This window comes from Atheta coriaria, unplaced genomic scaffold (genome assembly GCF_025399875.1).
Source record: "Atheta coriaria isolate IRGN ID8LTWV9N9 unplaced genomic scaffold, Caltech_Dcor_3.1 hic_scaffold_1_pilon, whole genome shotgun sequence".
Taxonomy (NCBI): domain Eukaryota; kingdom Metazoa; phylum Arthropoda; class Insecta; order Coleoptera; family Staphylinidae; genus Dalotia; species Dalotia coriaria.
Window position 1 is genome coordinate 4,108,823 of NW_027045443.1, and position 13,743 is coordinate 4,122,565.

Sequence of the window (13,743 nt, forward strand, 5' to 3'; positions counted from 1 at the left end):
GAAGATAGCGCCTGCGTGAGGTTCGCTTCTTTGGTAAACCTCGAAGAAACGACGATGGTTTGAGGGGGTAAAAATCCAGCGTCTTTCCTGGTTGGCGGCGACGCCGGCGGTGGCGGTCTACCTCAACATGCCCCGCCTATTCCGACACTCACCCCCTTTTTGCCATAGCGCGCCCCGCGCGCCTTCGCGTCCCCCATCGCAGCAAAAATCCCCCAAAGTATTACACCCCCGCGGACGCACTTTTATACTTCTTAATGTTAGATCACCTCGCGCCGCGAAAAGAACTGCTAACGATCGCGCGTCGCCGCCGGCCGCAGACGTTCGCTCTTGGTTTCGCGCGAAACTTCCTCCGCTCCGAGCCGTCGCAGACAACTTTTGACCGCTAATTCGCCACCGACATCATCATGCTTGTTGATTAACAATCCACTCACGGATATCTATTTATTTATAAAAATCAAGTAAGTAAATTCAACATTTCAATAAAGTCACTTTAAACTTATTCAGACTAAACAATCGTCAAAGTTGTGAAAAAGTTATTTTTCATGCATGAAATTAATAAGAAAAGTTCAAGTGAAACAACATGCAGGATGTGTGCGAGAGTTGCAAGAGAAATTCAAATGCAGATCAGCTGATTTGTGCCGCTGAATCATCCGCAGCATCCCCTTGTTGTCTTCATGTGCGTGGTGTTACGATCCGTTTCTTCTCGCGAACGTGACGCTCATGCGGGAGCGCGGAGGCGCAACAGCCGTCGAGCGCTTCCCCTTCGGCCTGAGCCAGCGACGAGCGACTCTGAGGGAGTTATTTATTAATTTAAAGCGGTGCCCTTTTTGATATGTGAGTAACGTATCGAATGACACTCCGAGACCTTTATTAACAACGATTCGCACGTTCGGTCGCGTGTTCGCACCGTTCAAATGTCAAATAGATCCGTATGCTTCTTGCCAGAGCAGCAAACAAAAAAAAATTGACGAAACGAAAGTTGAAAACGCGCACGGCAATATTTCGACCGGCGCGCAGGTCAAATCTAAATTAATTTCGGCGGCGTAATTATTGAGTGCCATTTGTTTAATTCGTTACTTTTCATTCGATTCCCGATTTGAGCGCGCGCAGTTGTTTTGCGATTTTTGTGAAAAACGATCACTGTTGCGTGGATCGCGTGTAAAACGTGTAAAACGCGCGGCGCGGCAGTGGCGGTGGCGGCCGGTTTGCGTTGGCTCGCGATGTAACAACGAGAGCATGTAATTTGCATCCGCGCGTATTGGTGAGCGGGCCCGATGAGAGGCCGAGTGGCTGGTAATTAGGGAGAGCGCGCACACATCCGCGCGCGTGTTGCACGTACACCGGCGATGGCACAGGGGTGGTCGGGCCGAATATGGGAAAAAGTTAAAAACGCGAGCGTCGGCCGCGCGACGCACGTATGTGTCGGTGGTGATGAGGGGCGGCGAGCGCGCGCGGAGGGCACATGCACGCGAGTGGGGTATAACGTACGACCCCCGGCCGCGCCGTGCGAAAAAAAGACCAACGCCGGGGATGAGTTTCACGCGCGCACTTTTCCATGTGTGGTCTGCCACCACCACATTACCCGGTAAAATCACGGCCGGCCTGATTTTTCATCATATCTCCGGCGGCGTGCGCGCCTGTGTCGGCGATCTACATGTGCGAATTAAAAAATTTTCATACACACGCTGCGAAACGACGTAGTGCAAACGTTCGCACCGCATCCACATTACGCGAAACATCACTAACCCGATAGCATACGCGCGACGCGCACACTTTGCGCCTTGCAATTTTTTTTTTCTTCTCGCCAAACAAGAAAATATATATTACAACGCGTGCGAAATAATTAATAGGAACATTTCTTTTCTTGCAGTTGACGGCGGAGCACAGCGCAGCACGAAGAAAACTCGGAACGTGTGCGTCGCACGCCGGAAAAGTTAAAAAGTGAAAATTCTTTGGTGTTTGTTTAGTGGAAGACTTTAAGTGTGCGCTGCGTAACAGCACGTCGCATCGTGTTCGCGTTTGGCATTCGGCAACCGCCGCCGCATGATGTCCCAGACGCCCGGCGAAGAATAAGTAAAAAGAAGTCGAGGGAACATTCGTCAAATTGTCGCTTTGATTTCCGTCAGAATCGTGCGCGCGAAAATAAAGAAGAAAAATCGTCCGCGCCGGCGACATCAGATCAAAAGACTTTTGTGGTCCATTGGTTTCGCGTTACGACTCGACATTCTTCAGCAGCGCTCAAACCAACCCCAAGTCTCCCGAACGATTTTTTAAGTGCGTGTGGTACGTAAGTGTTTTTCGACTTTTTCGCGGAACGCTGAGCATTGGAATATGTGATTTTCCACGCGCTCAAAGTGTTCAAACAATTTCGGGCACACTTGTCGCGCTTTTGTAACGGCATCGCAGCAAAAACACGTCTGATTCAAGAACTATGCATCTGGCTAGTGAAGTAAGTTCGACGACGGGCGGTCATTACGATCGCAACAATTTCAGCGGTTTGACAACCGAAATGTTAGCGGAGCGCACCTTGGACGGCCTGTTGTCCGAGCATCCCGGCGAGTTAGTACGCACGGGCAGTCCACATGTGGTGTGTACCGTATTGCCGCCTCATTGGCGGTCCAACAAGACACTGCCGGTGGCGTTCAAGGTAGTTGCACTCGGCGATGTTGGCGACGGTACACTGGTCACGGTACGCGCCGGAAACGATGAGAATTACTGCGCAGAGCTGAGGAACTGCACGGCGGTGATGAAGAACCAAATCGCCAAATTCAACGATCTGCGCTTCGTTGGTCGCAGCGGACGAGGTCAGTACTCAACTTGATTTTTTTTATTGTGTGAAATTCTTAACGTTGTCGATTAATTAACTTCATTAATTAATTGATGCTTAAAGCGTTTAAAAACGCTTTGCCTAACACCCTCTTCAATGCCCGCTTAGCGTTGAGGGTGGTAAAAAAACACGAGCGAAAAATGAAAAATTGCTTGTTGATTTCGAAATGATAATGAAGGCGCGCGCGCGCGCTGAAAAAACTTGCTGCGAAGGAGACGCAAGCAGAAAAAAGGGGACGCTGAAGATAGCAGCGGCGACAGCGGAACAAGGGTACACGTTGGGGGCGAGAATAATGATGGATTATACGGCACGCTTTTATAATGTGCTTGGTCCTTAACACAACCCACTTCGGGTCGCATGCAAAACGAGCGCAAAAGAAACACGTTATGCGCGCGAAAGGCGCGAAAGATTGTTTGCCCAAATATCATGTTCATAAATTTTCTTTTCCATCCAACGTCAAGCACGCCTGTTCTTTTCTTTGCTTGCTGCTTTTTTGCTCGCCTTTTTGGCTTTCAAGTGGCCGGAGAAAATTCATTGATTGCACTTTGAATCTAAGCATAATGCATGTATGAAATTCGACCCAGATTGACATTTCAATTTCGCTCGCAGAGATTGGATTTTTTTTTTGCTGCGCCGCCCGCGCTCATACGACACGCGAGTTTGTATATAAATCTGCACTAAACAAACAAATAAATAATGAATAATACAAAAAGCGCGCGCAAATGGCTAAATACGCCTCGACTGAGTGCGCCGCTGCCGGAAAAAAAAAGGTGTCTCTGCCCCAAACACACAGCAGGCGCGCGCTTAAATAATCCTTCGAGCAAACAGAAAAATATTTTATGCGTCCGCGCTATCGAATTCGAATTTGAAATTTCCACGCACACGCACGCTGGAATTTCGACAATGTTTATCGACAACAATACATCAATCATCGCCACGCCAAACAACAATTTTTCAATGCAAAATTATTATTGTTTTTAGTTTTTTTCGGCGCGCCCGTTTTGTCGATTTCTCAATTTTTATTGGCAACGCGCGCCGTTTTATGTATCAAATCGCGTGCGTTTTGTAATTGGCGCGGAAATGTGGAAAATTAAAAAAATACAGTCGTAAAGCACCGCGCCGGCTCCTCATATACTTTCATAGGATATCAATAAATCAAGGATTAATAACGACCAAAGGCACATAATTCACGAGATTAATGCCTTCCCCCCACGCATTGTGTTCTCTTCGCCGGCGCCTGTGTGACTACTCTACTTAAATAGCGTCGAGTACACACCGGTGCGCGGCGCCCTCTTGGTCCTGATCGTGACCCGTAGGGATACCTTGTTTAATTATCCTTCCGGTCAACTCGTCCAGGCGTCCCCTCGCTGCTAACCAAACCGACCTCAGCGCTCTCCAACGTTTGCACCTCGCTGTTTACATTCGACGCTTTTCCAAACAACCCGCCAATACCGCGTGTGTAATCCAGCGCGAAAAAATATCTGGAGAGATACACCGATGAGGCATTAATATCACATCGTGCTGGGTCGTAAAGAATTGCGGCGAGCCGTAAAATTAACTTCTTGGTTTTCTTGGCTTCGCTACTCGCAGCCGGAGAATGCCTGGCGCTGCCACCAGAGAAACATAAATACGTTGGTTTCTCTAGTCATCAAAATCATTTATTTAGTTTTTTCATATACAGGGTGTTGTATTAATACAATTTTTAAAAAAATTCCAATAAAAACGTTTTTGTTATTTTTGAAAATAAAAACTTTTTTGTTTTTTTAAATTGTGAACATTCAGTAAGAATAGGGTCGGAAATAAACGCTGTATACGCGATATAATAGTTGTGGCGGTCGGCTTTTGTCTCTATCTCCCCGATCTAGACGTTTCTACAAAGCATGCACTCGTCGAGTTCAAAAACATTGAAAACGAGCGCGAGTCGAGATTACAAATGGAAATATTAATGCGTTTTTTATTTGCCGACGCCCTCCTCGGCTATACGCGAAAAAAACGCGTAATGCTAGTTTACCAAAACGCCAACAACGAAAAAACGCACAAACAGCTAACAGCTAACCGAAGACTATAAAGTGCGCGAGGGGTGAAAGAAAAGCGCCGGCTCGCTGAAAACAATGCGGTGCTGTTTTTTTTTTATTTCGTGCGTTTTTTTTCTGCACGCTTTGAATCCGCACGAATTTCATTCGTGTTGAATATAATATCGGGACGTTTCTGGTGCACTAATTACCGGATGATTAATTGGTTTTCTTTGCAGGCAAAAGTTTCACGCTCACGATTATAATGGCCACGTCGCCGCCGCAAGTTTGCACCTACAACAAGGCGATTAAGGTGACGGTGGACGGACCACGAGAACCGCGCTCGAAGACGCGGCAGACCTTTCACCACTTTCCGTTTGGGCCGCGCTCCTTTGGTCCGGACCCACTTACTGGTGGCCTGCCCTTCAAACTTAGCGGTGAGTACCTTGATGATGATAATCATGATATACGCAATTTATGTTTTATTGTGAAAAAAAATATGGAAAAAAAGCATTTGAAGAGCGTAATAGATTTTTGCAATACAATCCGCGCTGCGCGGACGGCTGGGAACGATGGAGATGAATGATCTGCATTAGTCGATCGTTGAACGATTCCAATTTGCGCAATATTTGACCCTATTATTGTGCATAATCCAGCATAAGCGGATTATATTCCGACAGCGCGCCCGGCCACGTTTGCCGCGGGGGCGCATCCACCGGCGATTGCCGCCACTTGCGCCTCCGATTGCCTCTTTTGCCAGCGCGTTTCAATTCGAGTGTCCGTTACTATGGCGACTAAAAACGGATTGTCGGAATAGAACAGTCGCGGCTTGCCGTCGCGCCGCTTATGGCGGATGGGAATGGTGGCGGCGGCAGCTATTTTAGCAATCTGACTAGCCGCCTCCGTGCGGTATGCGCGCCGCGCGTGCGATTACCTCCGTCCGACTGATAAACACTCGCCGTCTCGCTGCTGGTGATCATCTTATTACCGTGCAAGGATGCGCAATTGTTGCCAAAACTTGCGGATTGCGTCGGCGTATAACAATGCGATTATTGTTTGCGAGCCGGAGTGTCTCCGCACGTGCGGCTCGCCGAATACCGAATCCGCGTTCGCCGAAAATCCCCCGCCGACCGAAAGTGACTTTGTACTACCTACGCCCGCCGCGCGCTGGGTTTCTATATCTCGAGATTAATTAGCGATGCGTTCGGGCTGCGTAACAACAAACGCGCTCTCGGAGGTAACGTGTTTGAGGGCCCGGAGGAAGCGGGCGCCCACCATCGGTTGCCGCCAACGCATATCGCATTAATCGCTAATTACCAATTAAACTAATTACGACTCCTCACAATATGAATATACACATACTGCTGTCGCGCGCGCGCGCGTTTCTCTCCAATTAGCGCGGCCAAGAGAAATCGGCAAGCGCGCGTTTTTCCATGTCGAATAATATTTCCCTAGGTGCGGAAAATGCGGCGCTTTTAATTTCCAGTATTCCATAGGAGGTGGCGCTGCGTGTGCCGTGATAAACTCGTAATTATTTGATTTTTCCGTGGCGCGCCGCCGGAAAAAAAGCGAAACTCATTGAATATTAATTGATTTCGATCTTCAATCTTCGATTTCACCAGCGTCTATCGTTGAATTGAATTTACAACACGAGGGACGCCGGCAAATGTTCGGCAATTTGCTAAAGGAGCGATGTCATTAGTTAGGTGTCCGACACACGCGTTCACTGATTACATGTGCTGCACCACGCAGTCAGAGAGCTTGCTACATTTAATACGAATGGGGTGAGTTACCCTTGTTCGCCGGATCTCGGCCTCCCTATTGTTAAATCTTAAATTTACGCCATGGATACCCTCCTGTAAGAGTCTGACCTCTTATTCTACACAATAACAAAAATTTAAAAAAAAATGTTTTTTTATCTTTTCTGATGTAATAATGCAATTAGACGTTGAGTATTTGAAAGGCGTCGAACACGACAACATGATAAATAGATAATAAACAGCCGCGACGCCTCTGAGGACGCGAAGAAATCAGTTTACTTAGCGAGTTATTTTCAGTTGTAGGACTTCGGCGATCATTAGACATTAGAAATTCCGTCGCCGATGGGAGACTAAGTGCCTCGCGCGTCGCGACGTCGTGCATTAGACATCGGCGAACAAGACCTACGAATGCAAAAGCTCGCGCCTGCCGCTCGAGAAGTGTCAAAGCGTATAATTGAGTTATAACAAAGTTATCGGTATACGTGAGTGCGCTCGGAGCAGCCGAGGAGTGTAGTTGGTGGTGCCCGCAAAGACGCCAGCTGGCGGCGACGTAAGAAGCGCGGACATCAAGGACGCGCCGAAGTCCGAAAATAATGCGCCGCCCCGGGAAAGATGGCATCCGCGCCGCCTGCGTCTGAGACGTCGACACAGCATTAGCATACGGACACGTAGAGGGCTTAAGCGAACTTAGGGCTGAAAGGCGCGCTGTAACGAGCTGTAAAATTATTCATTACAGTCGTAAATGCGTAACCCCATCTTCAGTTAGATTTAGTTAAACTAATGCCCCAGATATATTCACGTCTTAAGACGACTGCCTCGCACCATCATCGCCATCAGCGAGACTTATCCCTTGCCATTTCCGCATTTCCCTAATGCATTCTCTTTCTCGTCCGCGCGCGCGCTAAATAAACGCACGTCTAGGTGAGAGTCGAAGTGCTGAGGGATTTCACTTTTGCACCGGATGTAAGCAACAAACCAGTATAGCTGATTTCTACAAAAGCAGCATTATTATCAAGAAAAATAAAAATAAACTAAGCAAACAATTAGTGTCTTGCGCGGGCGATAAAATTAGATATTTAATGATTCCGACAAATGTTATGATAGTAATAAGCTCTTCTGCTTGAGCCTGCTTTCGTTCGGGGGGTGGCGGCGCGCCATAGTGAGCCGTGAGCCGTGGTGTTTTATCGCTGTTGGCGTGCCAGCGTTCTTGAAACCCTTTAATGCCGAGGTGGCATTAGTCTTAACCCCGTTTAGTAGAAGGCGCATTTAGCACGGCGAAGGCAGGTGGAAGGGGTGAATAATCACCAGGCCAACACCTCAGAGCTTAAACCCTTGCAAAGATAAATGCCACACCGCCCCCATATTACTACACCGCCGGAGCCGCCTAACACCGCCGACGTGGGGCCCCGAGAGCAAAACGCGCTCCCTCATTATTTCAACTTTGAGGGTATCTCTTCTTACACACAAAACATCGCGCGCGCACACACATCGCCGCCGCCGCCGCCGTCGAGGCTCTTAGACACTTTGAGACACTTTGCGCGCCTTAATTAAATATTTTCACTCACGTAGAACGGTTGCCACAACAGACCTTCGCGTTTGCTCCGCGCCGCCCACGCGCGCCGTATTGATTTACGCTGAACGCAAATAGCAGAAATATTTACGAAATATACCAATTAGAGGTGTGTGTAAGCGCGCGTGGCCTTCATCCGCATCTTCATCTTGTTAGGCACTTCTTTCTGCCTGCAAATTACGGAAATACCTCCACGACGCCCGGCCACTTGCTATCTAAAATCCCCGGTATTGTTAACATGAAGTGGCTTAACGAAGTTTTTCCGCTCGCGTCTTGAACGCCTCGTAACGAAGTTTTCTCTTGCCGCCGCCCTTCCCCCTCGTGCTGGTTTTTTTTCTTCTGCTCAAACAGGCATCAGCTTGTGTTGCTCCTTTTTTTTTTGCGTCGTGATAACTCCTTGTTCGTAACGCGGCGTCAAGGCATCAAAAAACTGAGACGTCGAGGGATGTTTTTTACGCCCTCGCCAGACGTCGCCGCCGCCGCCGCGGCGATGACGACGCAGCACGGGATCTTATCTTTAAGGGCTACTTTAATTGCGCGAGAATCTCACTAAATTTTCGACATCCGAGCCGGAGCTTAAGGGCGACCCTTCGCGACAACGCCGGCAACCGTAGTCGACAACGAGCGCCCTAAATTGCCCTATTTACTTTCAGTTTATATCTCGCGCAGTCGTTCATTTTTTTCCACGCGCCAGCTGTCCTTGTCGCCATCCACGCTTTCCCCCTCGTCGAAGCGCGTATTATGAGTACAACGGCGACAACAAGATTCATCCCCCTTAAACGCTCATCATCAATATACAATAGCCTCAATAATTAATCAAGGACCTGCAGGAAAGAGACAAGTTTCGACAAGACAGGAGGCGGTGTAAGTAGCGGAAGCGGGATTTTCATCTCATTGCAATGCGTTGGTTGCGTTTTTTTCTTCTTCTTCGATTATTATTTTAAATTGAAGATTTTCGCAGAATTCTGAATGCGCAATAAAAGACTTACGATATTATCGTCGACAAACAGACGGTGTTTGCGATTCAGTATTTAGCTTCAGGGGACTTAAAGACTCAATAATAACCTCCATAATCCCATATTTCCTCTAAACAATAACTCATGCCCTTAAGACCTCAGAATCGCTCGGTCTTCCGCACTCCATTCACTCCCGACTTGGCTCCTACTTCACAAAGATATAATAGCTCTTTGATATGCGCACGAATATGTGTGGAAGCCGGAGAGGAAAAGAATGTCGCTCGCCAGATGCAAAATCAGCTTCTTTCTATGCTCGAGCAAACGTTAAGACGAATGATGCGCGCAAAGAAAAAGAAAAACGCGCGAGCGACATGCATAAAAAATGCGCGCTGGGAAGACGTCGTTGGAAATGTGCGGGTCATTGTGTGGGTCTCTGTCGGTGTGTGTGAAAAGCGAGAAAAACGAAATGCGCGGCGCGTTTGTGTAGAAATTGCGGAAACGTTTCGCTCGCGCGCTGGCGATGGCCCTGGCGTATGGTGGTGGTAAACATTTCGTCGTCGTCGCGCGGCATTTCATATCCCCGCATTGTTTCCCGTAAGTGTGTCTCGAGGTCCTTGATATTTGCCTGCAATGTTCCCGACCGCCTGGGTATAGATCTTGATAGTAAAGGTCCTTGCGGCGCGCCAATGAGGTTTGAGGCAGCCCCTCCCGACCAATGGGATGTCTTAGAGTGAACCCTTTCGTTCGTACCTGATTTTCCTCGCTGGCATCGCGCTGAATAATCGCCTGACTTACTGCAATATCATATACGTATGCCGTGCGCCTTCGTAGCCGCCGCCACCGCTTCCACCACCGCCAATGCCGCCGCTGCCGCCACCGTCGCCGCCAGCAACGACGTCGACAACGAGAACGTGTTTTTGCTCGCCGGCACTTATCTCCTTCCTTCCTTCCGCCAGCTCCCAGCGCGCTGTCTTGCTCTATCGAACGGGTTACAGGCCCCACACGTTAAAGGAGTCTTCTTAATAAAGTAGCCGTAATGCTGTAATACCGCCGCCGGAAGATGTGTGCGGCGCGTACACATAAGCACTATTGATTTTTGATCTCTTTTTCTTTACTTTTAGGCATTGCCCACCATCTCGCTGGACTGCCGGGCCATCATCCCGATTGGGCGATGTTGGGAGCTCGACACCCGTACCCCGGTGGTCCGTTTGTGGCACATCACCATCCGCATTTTCCACCGCACATGTTCGCCGCATTAGATCGCCCCGTCAACACTTCTCCGAGGATAGCCAACGGTTCGTCAATCATTCAGCAAATCTGAATACTCACATCTAATCATATCCTGACGATTTTACAGAACCTAGCTCGACCTCCCTGGGCCCCATATCTATCAACTGCAGTACGGCGCATAGCACCACCTCACCAAAATCATCACCCACACAAGTGGGCCTCCTAACAACAGCACCTCTCTCACCTGCTGAAGACGACATCTCCGTGACGGCATCACCCACACCCTCACCACAACCCCCACCAGCATTTCCAGGTGTTGCTCCACCACTCCACGGAAACCATCTTTTCAACAACGCACTCGCGGCGAGTCTATTCCTCAACGCACCTCTACTACCACCGCCAGGGCAATGGCTCTACTCCCAGTTCTACCCACAGGAACTATCCACGTGGATGAGTCTACGGCATCCACTAGCGCGCAGCTCTTCACCACAGAACCCCGACAGCTCCGGCAACATGGAACTCGACGTGGACGATTCAACAAGTAACGAAAATAAACCCGACGACGCAAAGACCACGCCGGCTGCCAACGCCAGCACGAATCCATCCAGCAAGCGGGAGGAGAAACCCTCGACGCATGAGAAACCCGCATCGCACAGCCAGCCGTCGAGCGTCGAGCTGGTCCCCGCGCGGAGGTCCAGAGAAGAGGGTGTCAATCTCACGATACACCGGGGTCGCAAGGCGCCGCTGACGTTAATTAAACACAAAGACGAGGTGACGTCGTCTGAAAAGAACTCCAGAGGTAACAATGGCCGCCAGGTAGACGTGTGGAGACCTTACTGAAGCTTCCCGATCACGCCTCAGGCGGTTCGGCAGGCATTGTCAGTGTGAAATTCAGCGAGACAGTGATTTATGATTCCGTACGCAACGCGACAGTGTGCGGAGAGTAAAAATAAAAAATGAGAAAAGAAAAATCTTTGAAAAATAATGAACTTTACCGTCCCGTTACTTAATGACTTTTCATTATTATTACTAACGTAATTACCTAACGATACCGATAAGTGTATATTATGTAATAATAAATGTGCGTTACTTTGCCGGAAGAAGAAAAAGAAGAAGAATCAATTCGAATCCATTTTCAACTTTTCATCGACGATTAATTCCAATCGAAGTACTTAAATTATAATTATAATTATAGATGTATGTCTAATAGATGTTATGATTATAATTATAATTCTAGATTAAAGATACACGTACGATGGCTGTTCATTATTTCTATTTGTAATTATTAACTCGTATTTAAGTGAATGAATGCAGACACAGATTTCGATGTGCGCGTCTTTTCTCGAACGCGGCCAGCGTTCAATATCACGAGGCAGGCGAAAGGCGAATCAAATTATATTGTTGTAATTGTATATATTATAAATATAATGTTGTAACTATTAACTCTGCACTTTTTATACACTGTATTTACTAGCCGCACCCCTAATATACCAGAAATTGTAAATTTTCTTCAAGTTTACACTTGCTGCGGGCACTGGGCGCATAAAAAGTAATTAAAACGAATAAAAATCAACGATCCCGAAGCAATAACAGCGCCAACGAGCAACACCGACAATTAAGACCGCATAAACCATCCGCAAGCGTTCCTTCGGCGCGCCGCGCCGAATTAAAACCGGCCGCAATCAGTCAGTAATCATGAAAAAGCCGAAAACGCCATAACAATAACCGTAAAGCCCAACGCGCGTTAATGCGCGGCGATGTCGAACATCGATCGTTTACCGATTTAACCTGCCGTTTGAACCTGACCGTGAGCCGTTAGTGTCATCGTAAAGTATACTTGAGATGCCCACAACCCACGCACTATATTCCTGGAGGGTTGCAGTGAATGCAAGCCCTTAATACTGCACCCTCTTACCAGAAACTTTTTTTCTTTTGATTCCGACGTCTTAGATTTCGATCGTTGGGCAAACAGTTTTTAATCTCTGTCTTTTGTTTAAGGTTTCGGTATTTAATTTCGTTAATTATCCGCAGCGTGTTCTATTTCTCAGTTTTTTTTTCTTTTTAGTTTTATTCCAAAGCAGGAATGAGTATCTGCTTACGTTCCACGGAGCTACCGTTGGTTTTATTGCTTCTTTTCTATGATATTCTATTAAATATGTTGTGAAGACGAGCAGGAGGCATGAAAGGAACCTCATTAATTGTGAGTCCTTTTGACGCGCTTGTACATGAAATACCTTATCACCCGGACAACTCCCTTCGGCGTTGAATAGATGGCAAACTCACAAGAGTAAAACATTTAAAATGTTTGCAAAAGTTTGGAAATTTCAAAAATTTTATTTTATTCCACGTTTGCAAACATCAAAGGATGATTCTAACGTGTTGTGTTAGTTGGAAATGTGTATATTTTGGTTTACCATATTCGAAATGATTTCTTGATTTTGTTTCGTACCTCTGATTGTTATGCTCCGATCAAATCGTTGCCATGGCCGTGTCCCCTGAAACGTGAATTTCGTTCGAAATCTTAACGCCGACTGCTCATAAATGTGGCCCCTGATTACAGGTGATGCGGACGTGAGAGGCCGAAGAAAGTCGCGCGCGATGTTTGATCATTCCCAGCATCTAATTTCAGCTGGGTAATTGAATACATCCCTTGCAAATGCTTTTAATTGGCTCCGGGATTTTCTTCGTCATGTGTTGATTGTTTTTCGCCAAGTACAAGTTCTTTATTATTGTCGTCGGAGTTTTAGTCATTCGTTCCGCCTGTCCCTCAATTTCCTACCCAGCCCCCTCGCAGTCATGTAGTCGTGTCGTTTCAATGATATTCACTATCAGCTGGCTGCGGAACCATGGCGCGTCGCGACGCCCGTCGCTTACTTATGTATCGAGGCGAGCGCGCCAGACGACAGTCTCGCTTCTCGAGGCTCGTGAAATTTAAATGCAGATATATTTTTAAATTCGTTAATGGTCCGTGCGGCTTGATATCAAACCAAGGCGAGCGAGCGCACCCAGCGCGACGTCGTTCCGTTTTGATCGTCTAAGTAATGCCTAACGTCTTGGGCGACGAAACGCGACAACCATAAGCGTCCCCTCGATATTTTTACCAAACACAAAAGCGTCCGCGACGTGCGGGAGCTCAGCGTGTCGTGAAAAATTAACGATAAAAAGCGGGCAGATGGAAATTCATTCATGAATAATTTTTGTTCGGAATTTTTGCATTTTGAGCGCTGTTGATGTTGATAACAAAGAAGCGGTTGGTTGTGGGTGTGTGTGGTTGTAATTAAACTAAATCGATGTAATTTAAATCGAAAGAAATGAGGAAAATTGATGAAAAGTCAAATTAGACACATGTGAAATCTAATTTGGTTACTCGGGCGGTAGCCGGGTGGTT

General features: G+C 47.5%; 1 protein-coding gene across 1 annotated transcript; it reads left to right on the forward strand.

Moving 5' to 3' along the window:
• The first annotated feature begins 324 nt into the window (after positions 1–324).
• Positions 325–11,726, forward strand: RunxB (Runt related B). The gene is made up of 5 exons (XM_065299711.1): positions 325–458; positions 1,871–2,804; positions 5,079–5,276; positions 10,247–10,420; positions 10,483–11,726. The coding sequence occupies exons 2-5, from the start codon at positions 2,432–2,434 to the stop codon at positions 11,193–11,195; spliced, it is 1,458 nt and encodes a 485-aa protein (XP_065155783.1). The 5' UTR covers positions 325–458; positions 1,871–2,431; the 3' UTR covers positions 11,196–11,726.
• Positions 11,727–13,743: the final 2,017 nt, after the last annotated feature.

Bases quoted from the DNA above. Each gene is read 5' to 3' on its own strand.
- RunxB (XM_065299711.1), top strand. From the start codon at position 2,432: ATGCATCTGGCTAGTGAAGTAAGTTCGACGACGGGCGGTCATTACGAT. The intron at 2,805-5,078 runs GTCAGTACTCAA...TTTTCTTTGCAG, and splicing joins CGTTGGTCGCAGCGGACGAG to GCAAAAGTTTCACGCTCACG. The intron at 5,277-10,246 runs GTGAGTACCTTG...CTTTACTTTTAG, and splicing joins CCTGCCCTTCAAACTTAGCG to GCATTGCCCACCATCTCGCT.